The sequence below is a fragment of the Paramormyrops kingsleyae genome, chromosome 24 (assembly GCF_048594095.1).
Source record: "Paramormyrops kingsleyae isolate MSU_618 chromosome 24, PKINGS_0.4, whole genome shotgun sequence".
Taxonomy (NCBI): Eukaryota; Metazoa; Chordata; class Actinopteri; order Osteoglossiformes; family Mormyridae; genus Paramormyrops; species Paramormyrops kingsleyae.
Genome location: NC_132820.1, coordinates 566,736 through 591,002, shown reverse-complemented (window position 1 = coordinate 591,002; position 24,267 = coordinate 566,736). Strand labels below are relative to the sequence as shown.

General features: G+C 53.3%; 1 protein-coding gene across 5 annotated transcripts in view; it reads right to left on the bottom strand.

Moving 5' to 3' along the window:
• Positions 1 to 23,195, bottom strand: part of chm (CHM Rab escort protein) — a 29,359-nt gene extending 6,164 nt beyond the window's left edge. For 2 of the 5 annotated variants that reach the window (XM_023841721.2, XM_023841726.2), the window contains exons 1-12: positions 23,077 to 23,195; positions 14,942 to 15,008; positions 14,436 to 14,508; positions 14,129 to 14,256; positions 12,128 to 12,479; positions 11,837 to 11,953; positions 10,985 to 11,105; positions 10,638 to 10,860; positions 5,956 to 6,033; positions 2,596 to 2,700; positions 1,983 to 2,046; positions 126 to 222 (exon numbers count right to left, since the gene is read on the bottom strand). In XM_023841721.2, coding sequence (XP_023697489.2) covers positions 126 to 222; positions 1,983 to 2,046; positions 2,596 to 2,700; positions 5,956 to 6,033; positions 10,638 to 10,860; positions 10,985 to 11,105; positions 11,837 to 11,953; positions 12,128 to 12,479; positions 14,129 to 14,256; positions 14,436 to 14,508; positions 14,942 to 15,008; positions 23,077 to 23,125 — 1,474 coding nt within the window. In that variant the 5' untranslated portion in view covers positions 23,126 to 23,195. Of the gene's footprint in view, positions 1 to 125; positions 223 to 1,982; positions 2,047 to 2,595; positions 2,701 to 5,955; positions 6,034 to 10,637; positions 10,861 to 10,984; positions 11,106 to 11,836; positions 11,954 to 12,127; positions 12,480 to 14,128; positions 14,257 to 14,374; positions 14,509 to 14,941; positions 15,009 to 20,808; positions 21,045 to 23,076 lie in introns of those variants that run through there. The other 3 variants (XM_023841723.2, XM_023841725.2, XM_023841724.2) reach the window with 3 other exon arrangements.
• Positions 23,196 to 24,267: the final 1,072 nt, after the last annotated feature.

The window sequence follows — 24,267 nt, the reverse complement described above, 5'->3', positions numbered from 1 at the left end:
TGATTCAAATGCGGCTTCAGGGTCACACCGCAGGTGCGGCACCCCCCCGTTGCGTCCTTGCTGCTCCAGCTGCAGGCCTCCCCCCCCCCCCCCACAGAGGCCCCACCCCCCCCAGGGAGACTTACAGGTGCCCGGCATGCAGGTCATGGTGGAGGAGCAGAGCTCGGTTATCCGGACCGCTGCGGCCCCCGGCTCCAGCGGGGGCACGGTGATCAGGGAGAGCTGTGGGCCGGCAGAGGGGGGGGGCACAGTCACAGGCTGCACAGCACACTGCACCCACAACAGGGCTTTAAAACAAAGTGCAAAATAATAGGAGTAAAATGGGTAAAATAATTTAAAAAATGAATGAGATCTTATAATTAGGGTCTGTTTAATTCCTGGTCATGCAGGCAAATGGACATCAAAGGCGGGAGACCCAGCGGATTAGAAGCCGCTTAAAGCACAGCAACAGAGGCCTGATTAATCCAACCCCCCCACCCCACCCCCCCCAGCCGAATTCCATTATTTTCTCTGTTCGCTGCACAGAGCTGCAGTGCCACCGCTAACAAGTAAGTAGATTTATTACTGCCTCAAGTATCGCTTTGCCACTTTGTTCTGCTATTTAAAACTGATACACTGTAAGGTTTCTGTTTGTATCTGAGCTGTGTGTGTAAATCCGTATCACGAACAGTAAGGTGTCCGCCTGCACTCTGAGTAACCGATACGCACCGGCAACAGCAGGAACAGGAACAGGGGGACTGGGACATGGAGCCGTCAGAGACGCAAGGAAGAGGAACAGGGGGACCAGGACATGCAGCCATCAGAGATGTGAGGAAGAGGAACAGGGGGACTAGGACATGGAGCCATCAGAGACGTGAGGAAGAGGGACAGGGGGACCAGGACATGGAGCCATCAGAGACGTGAGGAAGAGGGACAGGGGGACCAGGACATGGAGCCATCAGAGACGTGAGGAAGAGGGACAGGGGGACCAGGACATGGAGCCATCAGAGACTTGAGGAAGAGCAGCAGGGGGACCAGGACATGGAGCCATCAGAGACTCGAGGAAGAGGAACAGGGGGACTAGGACATGGAGCCATCAGAGACGTGAGGAAGAGGGACAGGGGGACCAGGACATGGAGCCATCAGAGACTCGAGGAAGAGGGACTCAAAGCGCAGCCCCATCAGACCCTCGGCTTGCCAGCGTACCCATGCATGCAGTACTCAGCCCTAAATTCCATTAATAAACTCCCAGTCCGTAATGGAATCCTCGTAATCCTTTTACACGCATCTGAAGGATGTTTCCAAAGCGTCCGCTTTCACTCCACTTTAATCATGTAGACGAGTCAGTGGAAGTGGAGCCAACACCTTCGCGGAGCGGGGGGGTGAAGCACCGGGGAGAGCCCAGACCCCCACTCCCGTCACAAGTGTCCGGACTGTCATTCCAGAAGGACGAACGGCTAATTAAAAACAGGCGAATATTTAATTATGTTTTGTCATGCGGTCATGTGATCTTCCATTTCCACATCATGTCAGGACAGCAAAATTAATTTTGCTTTTTCTGTCTGCCCCCCACAGCAGGCAAGAAGCAAGAGGGGCCCCTCCCTCTATGCAGGGCCCACCCCTGGGGCCCCGATCGAGCGATTCATCTCATGCAAACGTGTCCGTCCCACGCCATAAAAGCGTGATTTGATTTCTCCTGCTCCCGCCTTTGTCCTGACCAGGACCGTACGCCTTTCGGACAGCTGCCTGTCACCTCACATTTCCCGACTCTGACGCTTATTTATCAAACTCCAAGGCGGCCGCACAAACAGCATTACGCGGTTTTCGCATGAGTGGTCCTCTCTGCCACCGCCAAGGCTCACTCTGCCAAATCGGTTCTGACATGCTGGCCCAGCTTCCAGCGGGCTTGGAACTGGCCCAGGAACCCATACGGATATAGAAGACCGCAAGGGCCGTAACGCCGCAGTCTGATTGGCTGGAGGGTGAGTACTGCATACGCCTACCTGCTGCTCGGTCTCGCTCGGCAGCAGCGATCGGTCCGTGATGAGGACTCCTCGGGAGATCTGTCTGTGGAGAGAGCACAGCGGGGCACTCAGGAAGACAGGGAGCCGCCCCAACACACTGCAGCCCCCAAAAAACCAGGGAGGTGGGCACCGTATCTTATGAGATATCACTATTAATGGATAAAAAGGTGCTGCGATCTGTCTAGTGCAAGATCAAAGCCTGGGGTTAAATCCGCAGCTGCACCTGTGAGTGTCTGAAGCAGTGCTTCCTGGTCCGGTCCTCGGGGACCCACAGCCGGTCCATGTTTTTCCTCACTCCGAGATAGATCCCTGCCAGACAGTCGAGCAAAAATATGGACTCTGTGGCTCCCCGAGGAGCGGACTGGGAAGCACCGGTCTAAAGCCTTTAGGATATGCACGGGTGCCCAAACCATGCCCGCAAAACACAACGTTATAGATACAACCTCTGAGTGAGCTTCGTATTAAACTGGAGCTACGTAAATGGGTAAAGTCCACTTCATTTTTAAGTGGCCAAGCAGTGCAGAGTCTCACAGGTTACAGGACAGGGGGTCCGTCAGAGCTGCCCCAGTGGGGGGGGGGGGTTCACACTCACCTGCAAGCCGCACCCTTCCTGCGCTCCTCTGGAACGTACCCTTTCTCCAGCACAAAATGGCTGCAGCTGATTCGCTGTCCGCATGTATCTATGACAGCTTTACACCTGGGGGAGGGAAAAAAGAACTGCTATTCACTGCTATTCACAGGAAAATTACACGCAGGTCTGACCCCAGGTCATTACGGGCCCCTACCCCTGGGGAGGGAAAAAAGAACTGGTATTTACAGAAAAATTACATGCAGGTCTGACCCCAGGTCATTACGGGCCCCTACCCCTGGGGAGGGAATTCATAAACCGTATGGATCGATGCAACAGATTTAGAATCAACCAAATCTAAAGCATGATCCCTGAATGGGAAGCTCTCCATTAAAGGCCATCAAACTACACAATTCACTAGGTAGTGGCTCGACTCCACACCCCGAGGATGGCCCTCCTACAGACCGCCCACCTGCTGTGTCACGTGATCTGGGGATGCTCAGAACCCCGGGGGTGGATAGTCAAACAGCCCCCCCCACGAGAACAATACCTACACCGATAACGGGACCTGACCCTCACACTGCTGCCGGTTTTAAAATAAATAAATAAGGAATAACCACCCCCCGCGCCCCCTAATGTACTGCTCTTGGAGTTGGGCAAAGTCCCCGGTGGGGGGGGGGGGAGCGTGACCTTCCCGCAGAGTGCCTGCTCAGACGAGTGGGGTGGCTTGTCTGCTTGTTATGTCAAGAGTTATAAATGTGCTTTATAGAGCTCATTATACAAACTAATGGCCTGCGGGTGACACCCCTGAAATGGACTTTCACAACACAATAAAGGGGGGGAAGCATCCTGACCAGCCCGCCCCCCCCCCCCCCCGCCTCCCCTCAGAAGAGACTCACCCCGCAAGACTGACTATGCGATTGACTCTTTATGTAAATGAAGATTTATTTACTACAGGCTCTGGGCCGGGAAAAGTGACGCTTCTAATCAATCGCTGCAGGGTGGGGCGGCGCGTTGGGGGGGGGTGGGGCTCTCTAAACCCGCTCCCCCCCCACCCCCCAAGTGTTTATAGGAAGAGACACAGGTGGAGCAGCGTTCCCAGCAGCGGCGCCGGCACGGCTCGCGGGAGGATCCGGCGTGGTTAACGCTCCACCGGGGGCCGTCGGCTTTTGCTGGCTCGCGGCGGGCCCTGAACGACAGCCAGGCCCCCGCTCTGGAAATGCCGCCAGAGAGCCAATTGTGGTTTCAAATAAAAGGAGGAAGGAGAGCTCAGAAGCCAATAAAGGACTTTGCTCACTTATCCTGCTGTTAAGCAGGTAGGCAGGCTGCACACACAGTCACCCCTGGGGTAGATAAAGTTTATATACATCCATGTCTTCCAGGTGCAGTCGGACGTTACTTTTCATCACAGCAAATACCGTTTTATCTCAGATATTAAAACATTTTTATAAGCCTACTAACTGAATAGAGGGTTAGTGTGGTTTAATGCATCAGGATGCCCTGGATTGGGAGGTTGCTGGTTCAAATCCCAGAGTTGGCAGAATGATTTCACTGTTCATCCGCTAAACAAATGCAAAATAAAAAATCACTAATGGACCCATTCACCAAGTCACGGGCCCGAGAAACGTGCTCAGTGGTCCGGTCCGTGCCGAGAGTCACAGCATCGTTCAGATTCGGACAGTTTTAATGGGGAGTTGGGAGGGAGATTGTGGCAGCGTTTGCTTAAGTCTTCCGCTAATTGCCCCCCCATGTAACCATCCCTCTATGGGGCGACTAGCCTCTCATGCACACACTCGACATATCAGGCTCTCCAGTGAGACACGAGGACTCCGACAGCCATATTTACACGAGGCTGGGCCTCTCTGTCAGCCAGAAGGTGCCACGCAGGCCTAATGCAAATGGACATGGTCGTCTCGACACCAAGGGCAGAAGGCTTTATGGGTAATACCGCTATTCATAAACCCTGTTCATAAAAGCTATTCATAACCCTTAACCGTGAGTCACCCCCCCGCCCCTTCCTGTCGATCACGGCCAAACCTCGCGCTTGGTGACGGCCCGTTTCAGCTGGCTGGATTCTGCTGCGTCCTCAAGGAGACGTCGGTCGGCGCCCCCTGGGGGTTATAAAACACCCCACGCGGCGTGACGCCCCGCCGGCCCCCCGCGCCGCGGAACACGGCGCCCCCCCCCCCCGCCCATTTCCCCGTGCCCTTTTCACTTTATGTACATAATAAGAGGAGACGTGTGCAGATAATTTACAGCGGCAGGGGGATTAAAATCAGAGCTGGGACCCAGCAGGCACCTCACAGGGCTCCTTCACCTTTGGTAAAGCCCCCCCCCTTCCCTGCATTGCGTGGTGCTGGCGGTCACACCCGTGAACTTTGACCCCGCTGACAGTCCAGACACTTGCTGCATAAACTTCATCTGATCTGACTTCATGTAAATATGCCGGCTTTCCTGATGTCACTGTTCTAAAGCTGCAACACAGAGCAGCTAAGCAGTCATAGGCGATACCCCTCCATGCCCGGGGCGTCACCTGCCCCCCTCCATGCCCGGGGCGTCACCTGCCCCCCTCCATGCCCACCTCCTCTGCGGCTCATGGATGCCACCCAGCCCAGTGTGGGGGTCCGGCTACGCGACCCGACACCGAAAACCTCTCGCAGGAGAAACTAGGAACGGCAAACGCATCAGCGAGATCTCAGGCGGAAAACACGGGAGGTGAGGGCAAACTCGACGGCGTGGCCCCCGTAAGCTTCTGCGGGACCTCGGTGCCGTCGCTCCGCACCGCGAACCCCACCCCCCGCCTGGGCCGCAGCAGGAATCCGGGCCCCCGGCCGCCCACTTCAAAGACGAAAGGAAAAAAAATTAAAAACTAATCTAACCTAGTTTATGACAACAATCCACCTCTGAAACTCATTAAAGGTCTTTCTGTTAGCACTGACGCACATTATCAGCACAGATTAATCAGCGGAGACTTTAGATGAACTCTATTTTTTAAAAAGCGGTAACAGAGGGCTTTTTTGTCTTCAGATGAAAATCAATTAGTGGAGGTAAGGCCACAAGGAAAACGTGCATCAGTCACGGCGAGCCAGCAGCGGCCCCGCGATCCGTCTTCCGAGCCTGGCTGATCAGGCGCTGCCATCCCATCTCCCAGGAAATTAATTTCGTATCTATATTCGGGGCCCACTTTTCTCCTTTGGAGGACCCGTACACAAATTACTTCTAATCAAGGCTGAGCCCCTGTCGGAGGGCAGGGACAAAGGGCCTAGGGCTTTACAGGACCGGGCCCGGGACCGGGACCAGGACCGGGACAAGGACCGGGACAAAGACCGGGACCAGTACCGGGACCAGGACCGGGACCCGGGGAGACCCGAGGCGCCTACTCACCGGCCAGACTCCTTGTCCAGAACCAGGCAACGAACCGAGTGGCGAAGACAGTAGGTTCCCCCGAAGACAGCACACATCCTGGGGGGGACAGAGAGGGTACAGGGTTACTGGGAGGGACTGGGAGCAGACGTGCCACTCTCCCTAAACTGGAAAGGACATCAGTGTCAAAGCCGACTGTCAACAGGTTAGGACACTGTCTGTGATCAGAGGGTTATAGGTTCAAATCCCACGGCTGGAAGAGTGATGTCACCGTTAGACCCTTAATCCCTACATGGCCCTGCTCTCTCAAAGACGCATGTCGCCTTGCGAAATAAATAAAATGTAAAACGTAAATTTGGGGAAGAACCCGCGTCTGACGGCGCGGTCAAAGGGACACAGAGCTTCCCAGCTGGCCACTGATCCCCTGCCTTCGCGAAGGAGGGGGGCACAGAACCAGGGATTCCACATGCCAGCACACCGCCAACAGAGAGATGGGGGGGGTCAGGGAGAGATCTGAACCTGGAGACAGGGGCTGACCCCCCCAAGCCGCTCTGTACCTGCCTGAGTCTCTTTATATTAATCATGAGACATGACATCTTAATAAAGTGCTGGGGATGGAATCGCAGGCGATCATGGGACACATCTCATGTCCCGAACAAAGGCTCCGTTCAGCGCCGCTGAGCGCCTTTGATGCCATTAACCCCGACTGACGGACGCTTAAGCCGATATTACTCTAATTAACTGGCCGCTGTCCCCCGCGATGATGCGCGCGGCGACTCAAAGGAGCCCGCCCCCGCTGCCGTGGCAGTGCCCCGCATCACCGCTAAATTAACAGTCGCGAAAACGGGGCCCCGTGCGGCCCCCGCTCTTTACAGCCTCTAAATGCCATTTCAGTTCCTATCAAGCCGCCTATCTGGGATGTGAGTTTTTTAATACGGTGGCAAAACAATAGAAGGCATTAATAGCTGTGCCCGTGTCAGCTCGCGCGCCGATGATTTATGAGTTTGTGTTTAATTTGATTATTCTATTAATTCTGCTGATTACAGGCGCGGCTAATGTGGAGAAGGTCACATCCAAAATAAATCTGCCTCCTGCCCAGTATTAACCCCCACGCAAAACAATTGCCTCCAACCAGTCATTTCTGTAATTAAAAAGGCAATGTAACGGGAGTAGAATACAGGCTTCAGGCTCCTGTGGCACCAGCTGGGCGCTACTGAGTGGAGAATTTTCCAGGCACTGGGTCCCTGAATCCATCCGGGCTCCTCATTTAAAGGACATCTTCTCCCTTGGGAGTGGGTCACAGGCTGCAGACGGCTCCGCAGATCCAGGTCCTGTGTCAGATTAGCAGTGGCCCAGATTAGCAGTTTTCTCGGTCCCACCTACGCCCTCCTCCGCCCGGGGCCGCCCTCCTCCGCCCGGGGCCGCCCTCCTCCCCCCGGGGCCGCCCTCCTCCCCCCGGGGCCGCCCTCCTCCCCCCGGGGCCGCCCTCCTCTCCCCGGGGCCGCCCTCCTCCGCCCGGTGCCGCTCTCCTCCACCCGGGGCCATCCTCATCTCCCCGGGGCCGCCCTCCTCCGCCCGGGGCCGCCCTCCTCTCCCCGGGGCCGCCCTCCTCTCCCCGGGGCCGCCCTCCTTCGCCCGGGGCCGCCCTCCTCTTCCTGGGGCCGCCCTCCTCCGCCCGGGGCCGCCCTCCTCTCCCCGGGGCCGCCCTCCTCTCCCCGGGGCCGCCCTCCTCCACCCGGGGCCGCCCTCATCTCCCCGGGGCCACCCTCCCCTCACCGGCCTCAGCGAAAGCCGCTGATGCTGCCTGATTTTAAACACAGCTGCTGCCTTTACTTGTGAGTTTTATAATTGATCCTCTCCAGCCCATAATAACAGATGTATTTCCCAGCATTTCCCAGCTCACAGTCGATTACGCTGCACAATTAAGCCCATTAATGTGAACGATCTCCGCCGAGTCCCCAGTGAGCTCACTGAGCTCCGGGCAAAGCCGGGCAGGGCCTGGGGCTGTGCCCCGGCTCTATGCACACGCCGCCTGCGCTGCAGCGGGTTAACAAAACCACGGGTCCTCCCGGCCACACAGAGCCGCCCGCAATTCCGAACCCGATCACCGGGGAGAGATTTAGGGGTCCTGAGAGGGATTCTACAGCCAAGTGGTTTACAAGCATTTGTGGGCGTAGGGCATAAATCCCGGCACGTCCAGGAAATGCTAAATAAACAAAATTACAGCACATAAACAGGCACTACCTGTCAAGTTCATTACTGGATTCATACGGCTCTAATCTGGCGAGCCGGGCGCAGGAGCGGGGACTAATAGCTGGCCCGTAATTAAACGAAAACAAAACTCCGCCGTGCATCGCCAGTCGTTCGGAGAAAATTAAATCCAGTTTGATCCAAATATATCAGGTGTTTATGACCCCTGCAGGGGAAATATGATCTGTGACTGCATACAGCGCGGGGAAGAAATAAATAAGAATAAATAATCTGTACTAATGACTGCAATTCCTCCTCCCTCTATGCGCTTCACTCTGACTGTAGTCTGATTGGAACATCATAACCCAGCATGCAAATCACCACCGTGTCATGGCTAAATACCCCCCCCCCCCCCACTCCACCCCCGTAACCCCCCCCCCCACTCCACCCCCGTAACCCCCCCCCAGGCGCCCCCACCTGCTTTGGTGGATGGAGGCGAGGAGGAGGGAGCCACTGAACCAAAGGTTATGTACAAATTAAAAAGTCTTTTCCTGTCAAAACTTGAGGAATAATATGGGCAAGGACAGAGAGGCACTGGGCGGCTTTATTAGAGGGACTGCTCGCTGATCTGTGAACAACCTGGCGTGGGGATTATCCGCTCCGCACTGCCATCTATCCATCCATCACCAGCGAGCAGGCTTCAGATTGATGGATGCCCTCCGCTTCCCAGGAGAGCGGCAGACAAACCAGCCAGGAGGAGAAGGCCTCTCCGGGTACCTGCGGGCAGGGTCGGCCCCGTGCCTCAGGCTAAAAGGCCTCTCCGGGTACCTGCGGGCAGGGTCGGCCCCGTGCCTCAGGCTAAAAGGCCTCTCCGGGTACCTGCGGGCAGGGTCGGCCCCGTGCCTCAGGCTAAAAGGCCTCTCCGGGTACCTGCGGGCTGGGTCGGCCCCGTGCCTCAGGCTAAAAGGCCTCTCCGGGTACCTGCGGGCTGGGTCGGCCCCGTGCCTCAGGCTAAAAGGCCTCTCCGGGTACCTGCGGGCAGGGTCGGCCCCGTGCCTCAGGCTAAAAGGCCTCTCCGGGTACCTGCGGGCAGGGTCGGCCCCGTGCCTCAGGCTAAAAGGCCTCTCCGGGTACCTGCGGGCAGGGTCGGCCCCGTGCCTCAGGCTAAAAGGCCTCTCCGGGTACCTGCGGGCTGGGTTGGCACCGTGCCTCAGGCTAAAAGGCCTCTCCGGGTACCTGCGGGCTGGGTCGGCCCCGTGCCTCAGGCTAAAAGGCCTCTCCGGGTACCTGCGGGCAGGGTCGGCCCCGTGCCTCAGGCTAAAAGGCCTCTCCGGGTACCTGCGGGCAGGGTCGGCCCCGTGCCTCAGGCTAAAAGGCCTCTCCGGGTACCTGCGGGCAGGGTCGGCCCCGTGCCTCAGGCTAAAAGGCCTCTCCGGGTACCTGCGGGCAGGGTCGGCCCCGTGCCTCAGGCTAAAAGGCCTCTCCGGGTACCTGCGGGCTGGGTCGGCACCGTGCCTCAGGCTAAAAGGCCTCTCCGGGTACCTGCGGGCTGGGTTGGCACCGTGCCTCAGGCTAAAAGGCCTCTCCGGGTACCTGCGGGCAGGGTCGGCCCCGTGCCTCAGGCTAAAAGGCCTCTCCGGGTACCTGCGGGCAGGGTCGGCCCCGTGCCTCAGGCTGTACCCAGTACAGGGCATTGGAGATCCTCAGATCTTACTTAAAGAAGGTAAACCTTCTGACGGACAGAAGGATGGCCGTCAATGGCACGGACGATCACAAGGCCTCGTAAACACCGCCCGTGCAGGCTGGGTGTCCGTTAAGCTTTCAGTCTCTCCCCAAACCGCCCTACCGCTCTAGACCAGTATCCGGGCTGGCTGACAGAAACCGGAAACCTCGGATTACACTGGAATGCCCAGCAACCCTGACCTTGTGGGACCAGGATGTTTCTCCAGTGGAATTCGAGACACTGGGGCTCAAAGTGTGATCAGAGCTCCTTGTGTTTACTTACAGGGTGCAGGCATATCAAGTGTTAAACTACAAACACTTACAGGGGGTTACTCTGGGTATACACAAAGTTTACATCGAGCGTACACCAAGTTTACAACAGCTTTACACAGCCCGTGGACACAGGAGGCAGACTGCTGACGTCGCACCCGGACGGCGAGTGAAACCCAGTACCACAATCTCTACTTGGTAAGACTATAAGAGTTTAGAAGGTCACACCCACAGTCAGGGGCGGATTAAGGTGTACAGAGGCCCCTAGGCTACAGTAGTCTGTGGGCCCCCCAACCCCACCCCCCTCCGCGCCAATGGGGGCCCCCTTGCAGGCTGGCACACGTGGGGCCCCTAGGCTTAAGCCATATCTAGCCTGTGCGTTAATCCGCCCCTGCCCACAGTGACGTGTGTTTGGAAAGAAGCGACAAAAGAAAAGAAAATGGGGGTGAAAACAAGAAGAAGATGGTGACAGATAAAAGCCAAGCGGGGAGGAGGTCTGGGAGGTCTGGGAGGTCTGGCACCTGCAGAAGCACTGCGGGATTTCTCCAAGGCCGTAGATGGGGAAGAGGAAAGGCGTGTTGCTGTAGCGGCCGAGGGAGCGCAGGAAGTACTGGGTGGAGCGCAGCCCCTCGCCTGTGCGCGTCTCCGGCGGCACCATGGCGATGGAGTGTAGCAGAAAGTGCTGGATGTTGTCCGTCAGCTTCTTCGTCTGCAGGAAGTCCCAGAAAGATCTCTCCGTGAAATCTGGGGGGGGGGGGTAACCAAAATCACAAGTGATGCTATTGGTCTACATCGGTGTGAATGATGGGACAGCCCCCGAAACCCCAGCGTGACCACCTTCCTGCGTAGGGCTGGGGGAGTGCCGTACCCAAGTACTCCTCGGGGTGCTCCTCATAGTCCAGGCAGAAGGTGAGGAACTTCATGAGCATCCTCTTCTCCACCATCGTCAGCTGCTTACTGCCAAAGACATCAGCCCGGGAGCAAGGAACCTGGAGGGAAGGTGCAGGAGAAAGCTGAGGCCCAGCAGGCGGAGGTCAGGGTGGAGGCCGCTTTGCGAGAGCAGGCTCTGATGAAAATGATCTGTGATTTTGAGAAAAGCTATCGGACCAATGACGAGTGCAACAAGCGCTTCTGAATCAACAAATAAGGGCTAGAGACAGCAAGTAGGAGAAGAAATGTTAAATATACTGATTTGTGCTTGACAGTTTCTCAAATCCCACTTCCTACAAACTTTGCAAACTCCCATCAAAAGCATGATCAGCTGTACTGCTTCGGTCAATGTCTGTGTGATATCAGGGTACTACTGCAAGACAAAACTACTACCGGAGTAATTAACGGTGCAGAAACAGCGGGTCAATACTTGGACCCTAATGGATCACAATGGACACCGGGAATGAGTATCATCACGTATGAGTTTTAGTCTGCAAGATCAACCCACTGTCCGTCTGTTTTTATGTATAATGCTGTCAGAAACCTAGTGGAAAAAACACCATCATCTTCTGGCAAGGAGTGTCTACAGTGATATCATTAAACTCAAGAACTGCCTCATGACTTTAACCAGGATAAGCAGATAGAGGATGGATGGATGGGTGGGTGGATGGGTGGGTGGATGGATGGACGGATGAAAGTCAGTTCTGCTGGCTGAGAGGTGAAAACAGGAAGGACCTTCAGTTGTGGAGGTGGAAGAGAGCCTGGACCACAGTGAGGCCATCTGGCCTACCTGCTCCAATTTGCCATCGCGGTAGGTCAGGATGCGGCTGACGTTCTTGAACTCGGCATATCTGCTGACGTTGGACTTGATGAGAAGGTCCACCAACAAGCCGCGGGAGTACAAGAGCTGGGGGGGTGGAAGCCCAGAAGGAGCCGATCAGGCCAACACTCAGATGGAAGTTGGTCTACTTCTCTCGTTTGCAGCAGCAGGGTTTAAGCCTGTAGGATGTAGCTACAGTAGACCCCCAGTGTGTAATTACGCTCTTCCCTCTCTGCAGATGAGCTGAGCTCCTCAACTTACCTTAGACACCAAGTCAATGTTGAACCTCCGACCCTCTTTCACGATTTTTGCGTAGCTGATCTTCTTCACCTCCGTGGGACTCGGGTTTGCAGATGGCTCTTCTCCTTGAACCTCTCTGGCCTGGCTGGTCTCTGGGCTCGCAGCCTCCTCGTCCTTGCCAGGTGCCTCTTCTGCACCGTCCTGTAGGAGCCCGTCGATCTGGCCTTGACCTTCTTGTGGAGCGTCTCCCTCAGGCACCTCCTGGGGGCACGTGGGGCTGTCGGACTGGGCATCTTGTTCACCTTCAGCCTGTACTGGTGCCGGGGTATGTCTCGATGCATCCGCCTCCTTCTCCTCCTCCTCGGGCTCCTCGCTGCCAGCGACAGGACAGAGACTCATTCCTCAAAGCAGCTAAACATCGCCATTGCAAAGTTAAATTTAATTCCATTTATTTTTATATACCACCCAACAGAGTTGCCCCTAAGTAATTATAGAAAGACATTTGAGCAGTTAGAGTATTAAAATTTGTACAAGGGGGAAAAAAATGAGATTAAAAAAAAAACCGCGAGAAGAATGAGGAAAAAATTAGAAGAATCCAAGCCTCATATAGTAGCTACGAGGGAGGGGGGACTCTGGAGGTCACTCCCCCATGGACTAGAGGAATGATGGCTTCTCTTTGGGCCCAAATTTAGGTGCCAAAGAAACCTTATCCTACAGTAAGAGAATCCACATCAGCGAGCTCAAGACAAGACTAGCCAAGGAGACAGACTGCTGGCAAGAGATAATCAACATGGTCAACTAGTCAGTCAGCATTCGCTAAATGCTAAACCTACCCACAGCCAAAGACAAGTGCCAGACTTCGGAAACGAACCACCACCTCCTCCCTGACGTGGCCCGTCTCTTTTACTGGGTGTTGGGGTGGGGGGTTATCTTGTTTTTTAATTACAGCTCCCAACATAATTTATGATTTGCAATATGGAGCTGCTTACAGCAAAATTTCCTACTTAATTTTTTTGTTGCAGTGGAGTGAGAGCATCAATCACGGCGACGTCTTCTGTGGCAGGTGAGGCATCACCTGCAGCAGCAAGGGGGATGTGGGGGAAAGGGCGGGACGGGCGGGACCTCCCGGGCCGCATCGCAGGGCCCGCCCAGGTGCCTTGGGAAGGGGTTTGACGTGTTTCACACCAATGGCAACATCATTCAAGATCAGAATAGCAGGGCTTTGAAGGCAGACGTGTCACCCACACGCGATGAGAGCGGGAGGCCCACACCCAGCCCCGAGGAACCGCAGCCCTCGGTCGCTTCCTGCCCTGCTTAGTGCTAACAGCAGCAGATCAGCGTGGCTGCCGCAGCCGCCCACGTCTCCGGATTCGCTCTGCCCATCACTGCCTATTAGCATGTGCCGTATTGTCTTAATGACACTGCTGACATGTGCAATATTTTTACACTAACTGCGAAACTGGATCACAAGGAGAGAAATAATCCATAACATCACACTTATTTTGTTCAAACACCTACTTTTTGTCATGGGTTTTTCTATTTTTTTTTCTTCCTTGTTTACATTTTATTTCTTACACTCCTTTTATATTCAGTTTTATATTCTTTCGGTTTATTCTGTATATTTTATTTTATTCATCTTATTTTTTTCTTTAATTACTGACTTTTCTTTCTTGTACCGACAAGGGCAGCTTTCCAGTTTCATTGTACCTTGTGCAATGACAGAGGCCTTCATTCATTCATCCATCCATCCAGAGACTGTGACCAGGCTTAGCTCATGAGTAGCAGTCCAAAAAATTGTGAGAAATAGGGACACGACTGCGTGCAACACACACTGGCTTCTGAAAAACCCAAAGGTAGAATCCGCAGCAGGACCATGAAATATACTCTTTAATACTCTATAATACTCCACAACACTCTTTAAAAAGGATGGCTGGCATCCTTTGCAGGGTGTCCCTGCTCATCATAACAATCGCACCAGGCTCTCGGAGCCTGAAGACAGTGCTGCCCTCTGCAGTCCAGCACCTGGCGTAGCAGAACACTTCCAAGTTGGTGATGGACGTGTCCATCACGCTCAGCACCAGGGCCTCCTCGCCCTCCTCCAGCTTGTCCCCCCAGTCTGTCGCCTCCTCTGCGGAGCTCTGCCCCCCCTGCTGTAAGACAGAAGAGCTTTTAGCACGGGGAGGTGCAAACTGGCCTGCGTCTAGCTAACACTGCATCCATTACAGGATGCCTAATAAATAACGTTAGCAATCAGAGGCAGGCAATTACATTCTGATCAGCTGTAAGTTACTCCATTTTGAGGCAGCGAAACACCGGCAACGGACCGCACCTTGCACTCCTCCATCCAGGACAGCAGCCCATTAAACGTGAAACTGGCCCAATTTCCAGCATAGTAGCTTCTCCTGTAGGAAGAGCTCTATTAATATCATATACGTAACACACATGGAGGGATACACTTACTATACAACATTCATATTACATACACAATGCATGTGTAGCTGTGTCCTATACAGAGTACATATTACATACATACCATGAGTGTTGGTGTGTGCTCACTATACAGCATATTACATACAGGACACGCATGTATGCGTGTGCTACAGACAGTATGATAGATACATAACATACGTGTAGGTGTGTGCTGTAGAGCAAACATTACATATGTAACATGCGCAGGTGTGTGTGTCGGTTACACATCACAAACAGGAGCAAGCAACGAGGTAAGGAGACCAAGATCCCTGCAGCAGGACAAACCCCCCCCCCCGCCCCCTGGGACCCGACGTCCCGCGCCGGATGCGCTCCGCTGCTTTGCGGCCCACGACGGCCCCCCTGTACCTGTCAACGTGCAGGACCCGCTGTCCCACGCGAGAGCAGGCAGCTGCGATGACGGACTCGGTCAGGCCTGTGATGGGCAGAGACAGGAAGCATTGTGAGGCGGCCGGAGCGGCCGGACTGCGGCGATGCCGCTCGCCTGAATACAGACAAGTAATTGAATGAGAGAAGGGGTCCGGCAGCAGCGCGCCAGCAAGCGGCGCTTCGCTCACCGCGGCCGCACAATCAGACACCAGCGATGTCTTTGGGAGGCAGACTGGCGCTTTCCTTAAATTGCGAGTGAAATGTCCGGAAAGAAACACTTAGGCCTCTGCGGAGGCCGATCGAAGCTGGCAGCGGAATGCGCCGCAGCGGGCCGCGGGGGGGGAGGGGGGGGTCGATAGCTGCTCCTCCGGCTGATACGAGGCAGATGGAGAGCTGCTTCCGTCTCCCCGCGTCTCTGGCTGAACTTAAAGGCGCTTCATGGATGCGGGAGGGACGTCAGAGCCGCCCCCCCCCCGCATGCCTGCTCAGCCCCGAGGACCCGCCGGGATTCCGTGAAGGAGAAGACACCACAAACCGGGGTGGGGGGGGAGGGGGGGGGGGAAGATGGAAAGGCTGCGGCTGGGATGTCATTGAGAGCAGCGGTAATATGGAGGCAGGAGTGTGTCTCCATCCCTCTTCCCCCTCATCTGGCCTTGCGCGTTTCCATCTCAGAAACTCAATGGAAAAGTGATTTATTCTCATCCGCCTGTCACGTCTTCATCCTCCTGGAGAGAGGACGCCCGGCCAGGTAGACACTGCAAATGGCGCCCCCTACTGCACCACAGGTAATGGGGCAAGTCACACGCAGTGACCACCTGAATTTAGCTTAACCAGCATTAATAGTTAGCAGGTTTCCCTATAACTAGCTGGGCACCAATACATTAACACGATAAAAAAATGAGTTTCATCTCAATATATTTTGGATCAACACCATAACCTACAGATACTTTACACTCAAGAAACTCATATTAAGGTTATTTTTAAACTTGCTGTGTTCATTAAGGGATTCAGAATGTGACAGACACCAGCATCTTTAACAGACGACACTTGGCAGTGTTGGTTAATCCATTCAGGGAACCAGTCTGCTCCACATATCAACCACCCGGCCCTTTCTGCATCAACAAAAACCAGCTAACTATAACCTGGTACCGTGGCCGTCGAACATTTGGCTTCACTGGCCGCACACGGGTCTGGATAAATGGTCGCAGATTCAGACCGTGTTGGTTCTTCGGAATGAACCAGCACACTGCCCATAGAAAAATATACATGCATGTCACAATTTTATAATAGAGAAGGGGGCTCTTTAGCCTGGGTAAGTGTCCTTGCTCTACAGATAGAGACGTCCGGGACAGGGAAGCCCGCGGCCCACAGTCCAACCCGGCTGATGGGTCGGTTCTGACAAACCCCGCTGGGAGACACCATCTCAACCTTCCACCTGGGGCAGCGCTGAAGAAAAAAAAAACTTTTATTAATAATTGACTGGCTGTAACTCGGCTCTGTCTCAATTAAGTCCCTGGTGGAAACGACTCTGGCCTGTATTTCTCTGCGCAGACGACCCAGAAGATGTTTTTAAAAAGGTAAATACGCCCTGCACCACTTTTTTAATGCCATTTATCGTATCTGCTATTGATTTTTCCACATCATGTTTGCTAAAGACAAACATTAGCTGCCATAAAGGTGCGGAGCAGCACAGACATGCTCCACGATAAATAATAGATTGGCCAGGCAGGACTTTGATGAGCGTGCAAAGACCAAAATGCTTTCAGCAGGAATTGTATGAAATCATAAATCACTCTTCATTTCAGGGAACATTCCAAAATGGATTCTATCTCTCTACCTTCAAAGTCATTTCGCACGTTATTTATAGCCAGGCCGATAGCGCTCGGACAGCATATACCGAGGGGGGGGCCGCGGGGGTGGGCGCACACAGGCCTCCGGCGGGGAAGGCGCTTCGGTCATGCCTGCGCGGGGACGTGAGCCTTCCTTCCTGCGCGGCTGTCGCAGTAACGAGCGCTGACCACCGAGCATGCCCAGTGGAGCTCTAGCGAGTCCTGAGCTATCCACAGCAGCTGCTTCATTATTCATACATCGATTTATTATTATTATTACTACCTTATTAAAAGATAAAACCTGGCAGGGCAACATCCCTTCTTTAACCAACCTGCACCCACCACATACTGCGAACCATTTCCTGTTTAAAACCTGTTTGCCAAACGCAGAACGATCTCTCCACATTCAGGTAGACGCACACCGATATCTGACACCCAGGTCAACGGGACGGGCCCCGAACCGGACCCCCGAGGACCCACTTCAGCTCCTCTGCCAGACCTCAGATGTCGGGAGATCCGGCACGAGGGGCAGGAGGCCGTTGACACTCGTGATCCAATAACTACTAATGGAATCCATTTAATCCGGCAGCCCAGGAGATGGATAGTTGCATTAACACAATAGCAAAGACGTCCCTGTTAGATGTCCTGCATTTTACGGCCATGCCATTAAAGCCAGCGCGCCAGCGAGCAGCACCCAGGCGGGCTAATTGGCCATCTCAATCACGGCTGTCCTGGGACTACGCCAACAGCGCCCCCTTCCCCTCACCCGGGGAGCCACATTCTCGGCAAGGGCTGGGGGGCTCATGGCCATAATTCGCCGATAATGGGCACCATTTCCCCTCAGCGGGTGTACAGCATCTCACGCCGTCGGAACGGTAACACCAAGAGTGGGGCTGGGCCGTGGTGTTCAAGGCGAGCGAGCGGCGCCATCCCACTGGGCCGGCCTCTCCGTGACTCCTCTAAACACCGTGCCATAACAGTGGCAGATTGACGGGTGCGATAAGTGTGTGTGGCGGTGTGTGTAACCCCAGGGGGCTCCGTGCACCTCGGCCGGCCGTCAGGGAGGCAGCTGGCCGCACCTCAAGCTCTGACCCCCGCTCCCCAGGACAGACGGGAGACATTCCAGCTGCTCAAGGTCCCCCCCGCCTGCCCACCGACCCAGTCGCCCTGAAACACTACACGTCGACGTGTGCATGCCGGACTGGGAGCCTTTGCCATCCCGACATGCCATGCGGTGATATTCACGGGAAGAGATGGCCGGATGCGAGATGGGGCGGATCCGCACGAACGACCGTGACTCGCAGATGACGGGCAGGGACCCTGCGGCCGGCAGCGACCTCGCGATAGACCTCCCCCCCCATTCCTCGCTGTCAGATTAGCATGGAACGGCACTGCTGCTGCTAGAGGGACATGTCTCTGCTGGTAATTAAAAGGCAGCCGTAAATCAAAGGGGCTTCCATAAATACAGGATGGCGGGCAGATTTAGCGTGCTGGGCCCCTGTAAAGCAGCATTAAAAGAAGTCTTAATAAAACACACAGCGCCGAGCGCATAGCCGCATAACCCGGCTCCTCACCCATGTCCCCCTATATTACGGTACCATCCGCCTGTGTCCCTGACAGCAGCAGCCGTTCCCAGCCCGGGGGCTGATCCATTTACGATGACGGGGGACCTTGACTTCCCTGTACCCGCACAGCAGCAGGAGGAGCAGCAACGTTAACTCCCCCCCCCCGCCGCTGCCGCCCCAAGGCCCACAAAAGAAAGAAACCAAGGGCGAATGTTAACGAAGGCTATGTGTGGCACCGTGATCTCCACTTGCAAAGACCGCTTACCGCTCACCTGCGATTCTGCTGCGGGGGGGGGCACTACCCCCCAGCCCCCTCATGCTCTCCAAATATGAGCGGCTATAGACAGCTTAAGAAATCCAATGGGCGCTAGCATTTTGGGGGGCCGACTGGCTTTACGCTAAATGGGAAACGATTTCAGAGGTGGTGGGGCTGAACATTTCCACAGTGACGTTTGTCCTGGTGTGGCCTGACACTGCCACATTTCAACAAAAGGCCCTTTTACTGGGTGAATCCCAAGCAACCGCCATTGCTCACTGGTCAGCCTACAAGGACTGAAGTCAAACCACCCAACCAGTTGGAGGGACAGTGGCCTCACACTTCTAAGGCAGCAGGTTCGATTCCCAGGGTCCTTTGTTGGCTTCCTGCCACGTTCCTGTTTCTCCCAATTTGCATGAAATGGCGTCTCTGGATCCATCTTGTGTGTGTGAACTACAGCTGTCTTTTTTCCGTGACTGGTGCACATGAAAGTCAACAAAAAACCTACAGACCCCGTCAGATACCATGGCCCCATGTGGCAGCAGCACAGGGTGGATCAGCACAGGGTGGATCAGCACAGGGTGGATCAGCACAGGGTGGATCAGAAGGCCGTGGTTTTAAGCACGTCGCTCCGCAGCGCGGCTCAGGAAGTCCCGTCTCTGCATCTTCAGGGCTTCCAGGCTCTGCTCTGGCCCCAGTTACGCCTTTGTCCTCGTTGTGTTCACCTGGTTTCCTTCCATACCACAGATACGCTTTGCTCAGGTGACACAGTGACTCAGTCGCTCCTTAGAGACAGACTGTCAGGAGATCCCTCATCACTGGACGATGCTCTAGATCATCATGACCTTCGAAAGATAATCCCTTCTGGATAAACCAGAGACCGATTTCCATCTGAAATATCTGAATTGGGATTTTTCAATTTCAGCAGAGAACATGGGACCTGAAGACCAACAGCAAGGAAGGGAGAGCTGTTGTACACTTGAGCAAGATCCTTTCACCAGTATTGCAGCTGGTGATGCGTACAGCTGTATACGAGTGTAGTGAATCCCAGAAAAACTGTAAAAAAGTGTAGACTGTGTTAAAGTCAACACTCTTCTCCATGAAAATAAACAACATATATGGCCAAGAATAATCCCACTTTACCCAAGAACTTTGGCCACCTGGCCTTGGGTCAGCTAAAGCACTATTACGAGCGAACCACAGTTAACCCTGACCCTGTTCACATCTACAGCAGACATGACGTTTGACAGAGGGCCACTTTCCCAAAATACTCACAGGACTGACTCTAGCTATGAGTGCCAATAACACTCAGCGAGATAATGACAGCGAAGCCAGAACCATATGACGGGCAGGCTGGCTTTTTACACTTGGGCGTGACAGCAGTACATGTCACAGAGATGCTGGCTTCATACACTGATCAGTGCAAAATAAAATAACATCAATTAGGGAAATTAACATCCTTGCCACTATCCCTTAAACGCTTGTAATCATTATGATAATAAATGATCAAAATATTTTAGAAGCATTTTAGCTATATTTATTATGGCTGTAATATAATAAAGGCATAAGAAATTTATACACCAAACTCAATGACTGCAAGTTATCTATGAGTATTTCTGAATTAGAAAGTGCAATATTACAGGTACTTAACTGACTTCAGTCATGACAGAGACGTTAGGAAATAAGGAAGTCCATGAGAAACAATTTTAAACCAATTTGCACAGCATGTACAGAAAAACTGTTCATTCTTTTCCATTATAGCGCCACCTACGGTGGTTCGATACAACACCCACACAAAGCGGGCCAGGGCCGCAATCCGTGTTTCTCTCCAGGTTCTGGTAAATTCCACAACTCTGAAACGGCAAATATTACAAAGACCATTCTGATTTAGCAGTTCTGAAGGACGATGCTGTTTGTATCAGTGACCTGTACTGGATTTTCGCTATTAAAAATAATGAGCAAACCGTCGCAGTTTTAAGGCGGCGGTTACGGGGCTCCACAGCCCGACAAAGGGCAACGCCGCACGTAATAAAGGAAGGACATTAGCGGTGCTTAGTAGCATTTCAGCCGTCACCCAAATCGTTAGCGGAGCCCTTTAAATAACTTTCAAATATCTCTCCGCCTGACCACCTACAGATGCCATTAAAATTAGTCACATGGATCCGAGGTCCCCTGCCAGACACCCTCACCACCTACCCCCCGGTGAGCTTCCAAGGGGCGTCCGGATGGGGTTTGACAGGGCGCGACCGTCCTGCCCCCGCCTCCCTAACGCAGGTCACGGCCCGACAGATGGAGGGGAGATACCATTAGGGCCCACAATATTCATAAACAACTGTTCGCTGTCTGCGTTTGCTGTTCGCGCCGATAGCCGGCGAGCGGGAAAAGCTGGGGAGCAGGCGCGCCGCCTTGTTTGACAAAGCCTGACATAGAGAGCGGTCCGGACGGAAATATAGCGAGCGGGCGGGAGGGCGAGCGAGCGCGCGCGGGGGTGCGGGCGGCCGGCACCGGCGTGTCACGCGCAACCAGGGGATTGGCCGATAATAGCGCCGGGCGCGAGCGGGGCCAGAAGCAGGACAGAGGCGCTCGTTTGCGCACTATCAATCACGTACGGGAAAACGTCCCTTATAGCAAAGGCAATAACACATTCTGTCCCCCTTCCAGAGAGCAAAGCGCAGCACTAGGGAGAAGTCCCGTCTACGCTGGCCTGCTTTCTCTACTGAGAATCAGGCCAGTGCATAGTCACCTTGAACCAGAGGCTCTCTGCCACGGCAAAATTTGAAAAAGGGGAGATGAGGAAAAAAAAAACCTGGCAAAAGCAACCTGCTACATTTCATTTCCATTTCCATAAACGTGAACATTATTTTAATTAAGCTACAGTGGGGATAGGGAAGGTCCACACATTTTCTAAATGAAGAGCAGTGGAATCAAACTGCAGACCTTGTTAAACAACCACCTTTAAGGCAAGCCATAGAGGGAACCTTGCAGGATTAACGTTATGGTTTATTTTTGACTTTGAGACTAACGACTTTGCCCTACAGCAAAAAAGAGAGAGAAAGGCGGCGTTACAGCGGCGCACGTCGGGGGAATGCAGACTTCAAAGAGCGCTGCTTAAGTGAGCCTTTCGGACCACGGTAACAGAAATTGATGTGTGAGTCATTAACGCCGGCCAGATGTGAACCGCATAGAAACCAAAAATATTTGGGCACTTAAAATATTTTATTTGTGCGCAAATGGCAGCTGTAAACTGTCTCTCCAGAAAAACAAGCTCGTTTATAAATGCTCAGTCTCAAATTTTCGCACACCTGTCGCCAGATTTGCAAAACAAAAAGTTAAAACAATTGTGTGCACATTTAAAATATTGAATATCTCATGCGTGATACGGTCCTTCAATTTTGCAAGACTCAGCCAGCAGAAGAAAGTCCTGGAGCTGACTGAATCCGGTATTTGGTGGAATAAACACGGAGCAGAAACGTCTCACGTGTGCGGCGGAAAAACAGCCCCAACACCGGGAGCCCGGGATGATCGCCTTACAAACGTTATTAACCCCGATGGTAACGGACTACTGCTCAGCCAGGCTGACACACTGAGAACCCTTCTAAGATGGGGCTGACAGGGAGAGACTGACTGACTGATAGCACTGTTATTGATCACAGAATATAATTAAAGCTAGAACTGAAGTAAAAGTAGTGTCCATAAAACAAGGATAGGCAAAGGTAACTGTAAAATACCTCCCACTTCAGTTACAAATAATAAGCATTTTTACTTGGGGAAAAATAAACTGCCATTTGGACCGACATATATCTAATTAATCTATTGAAATACTGAATGGGTTAGGATGTAATACACAGGCGACAAATAACGTGGTGATCACTGTAATGCCAGTGCTCCAAGGAATGGGCCGAGTCTGAGTATCCAGCCTGATCGCCGAGATTATGGTGCGATGCTGGTTGCGGAAGTCTGGGACACAAGCTGGTTCACCTCATGTCGGAGGGGTGCGGCGTGTGACGTGTGTCAGCAACCGACAGGAGACCTTTCAAAAGCCGACAAATCTCTTTTTTACAAAGACGTGCGGGTAACAGCCTGCATACGTACATAAGGAACCACGACAGCACAGCGCCTAGAAGGCTAGCTTGTCATTTAACGGGATTGCTGACAAGAGCATCGTGCTGAAAGAGCAGCGACTGTAAACAAGCCGTGTGCAGTTAAATTGGACCAAACAGCAAACAAAGACTGACAATGAGGGCAAAACGGGGTAAATCACAGCCCAGCGAACAGCCAGGCTCTCTATAAACAACTGCACAGTCACTAGCATAGCTTCTACAGCCAAGCGGCTGGGGGCGCACAAAACGGACCCAGTTCCTAAATTCACCCTCCACTTTGACTTTGCCTTGTCGAAATAAAGCACGTTATACGGTCGAAACAAGCCGCCACCGGCTCCGAGCGACGCAGTGGCAGTTTTCTTACCCGTCCCAAGTACCACAACATCGAACTCGCCAGGCAGGTCGGCGGCCATCTTGGAAACGGCTGCGAAGCCACGTGACCGTTACCATGGCGCGCCCATGACGCCACAGCTCGAGGCGGCCCTGCAGAGTAATACCTCATATGATATAATAACATCATATTATAGTTACTAAAACCTAACAAGTATATTACACTCAACAAGATACCGAGCAAGATTAGTCTTTCAGTAAACCAACATGCTTTTGAAATAAAGCTTTTAATTGCATAAGATTATACTGCTACATGTACGTAATTATATAATTATGGTTATGATTAATTGTTTGCTTTGAAACCGAGATGGAGATCATTCCCTGGTTAAGAATAGGCGTTCTTTCCTAGTTCACCAATCGCCATCAATCATACATCGCATTAATAAGTTTTTTTAAAACCCAGTCTTCGTAAGCAATAGTTCATAAGCAGTAATCGCGCCACATGCATGAGAAAGTTACGCATCCTGACAGAACAGACCAGCCACGGGCTCACAGCTACTTACGTTGTTTTTATACTTTAACATACAACAGATTTCTTCTGGAAATTAGAATTCATTATGGCAGGGGGTTCAATGCAAAATTGCCCCCCCCCCCTCAGCCGGCAAAATTTACCTAGTCCCCCTTGTGATAAAACTATAATGCAAAATCCACAACAATTTGCGGAGAACACGCCCTCCCGGAGCTGGCACATTCTACCAAGCCCCCCGCCCCCTGTCCGCTGTGAGATTCCTCCTCTGTCCCTGATGTCAGAGCTAACCCTGGGTGTTCTGAAGTCCTAGGCGAGATTCCCCTGAGCCAAAGAGCAGCATTAACTGTAATTCCGTCAATTAATTTACATTAAAAACATCTCAGTAGCACAGGGTATCTGGTTCCTAACTAGCTAGCTGGTGTCTGTTTCATAAGAAAAGTACTGAAACATTAAAACTAGTGTAAATGACTGTAATGTCACAGAATGCAAGCAGAAGTATTCTGATTCTATTCACTTGCTCTGTTGCACCCCCCGTCAAATAGCACCCCAATCGATCGCCTCTGTTGCACCCCCCCGTCAAATAGCACCCCAATCGATCACCTGTGTTGCACCCCCGTCAAATAGCACCCCAATCGCTCGCCTGTGTTGCACCCCCGTCAAATAGCACCCCAATTGATCGCCTGTGTTGCACCCCCG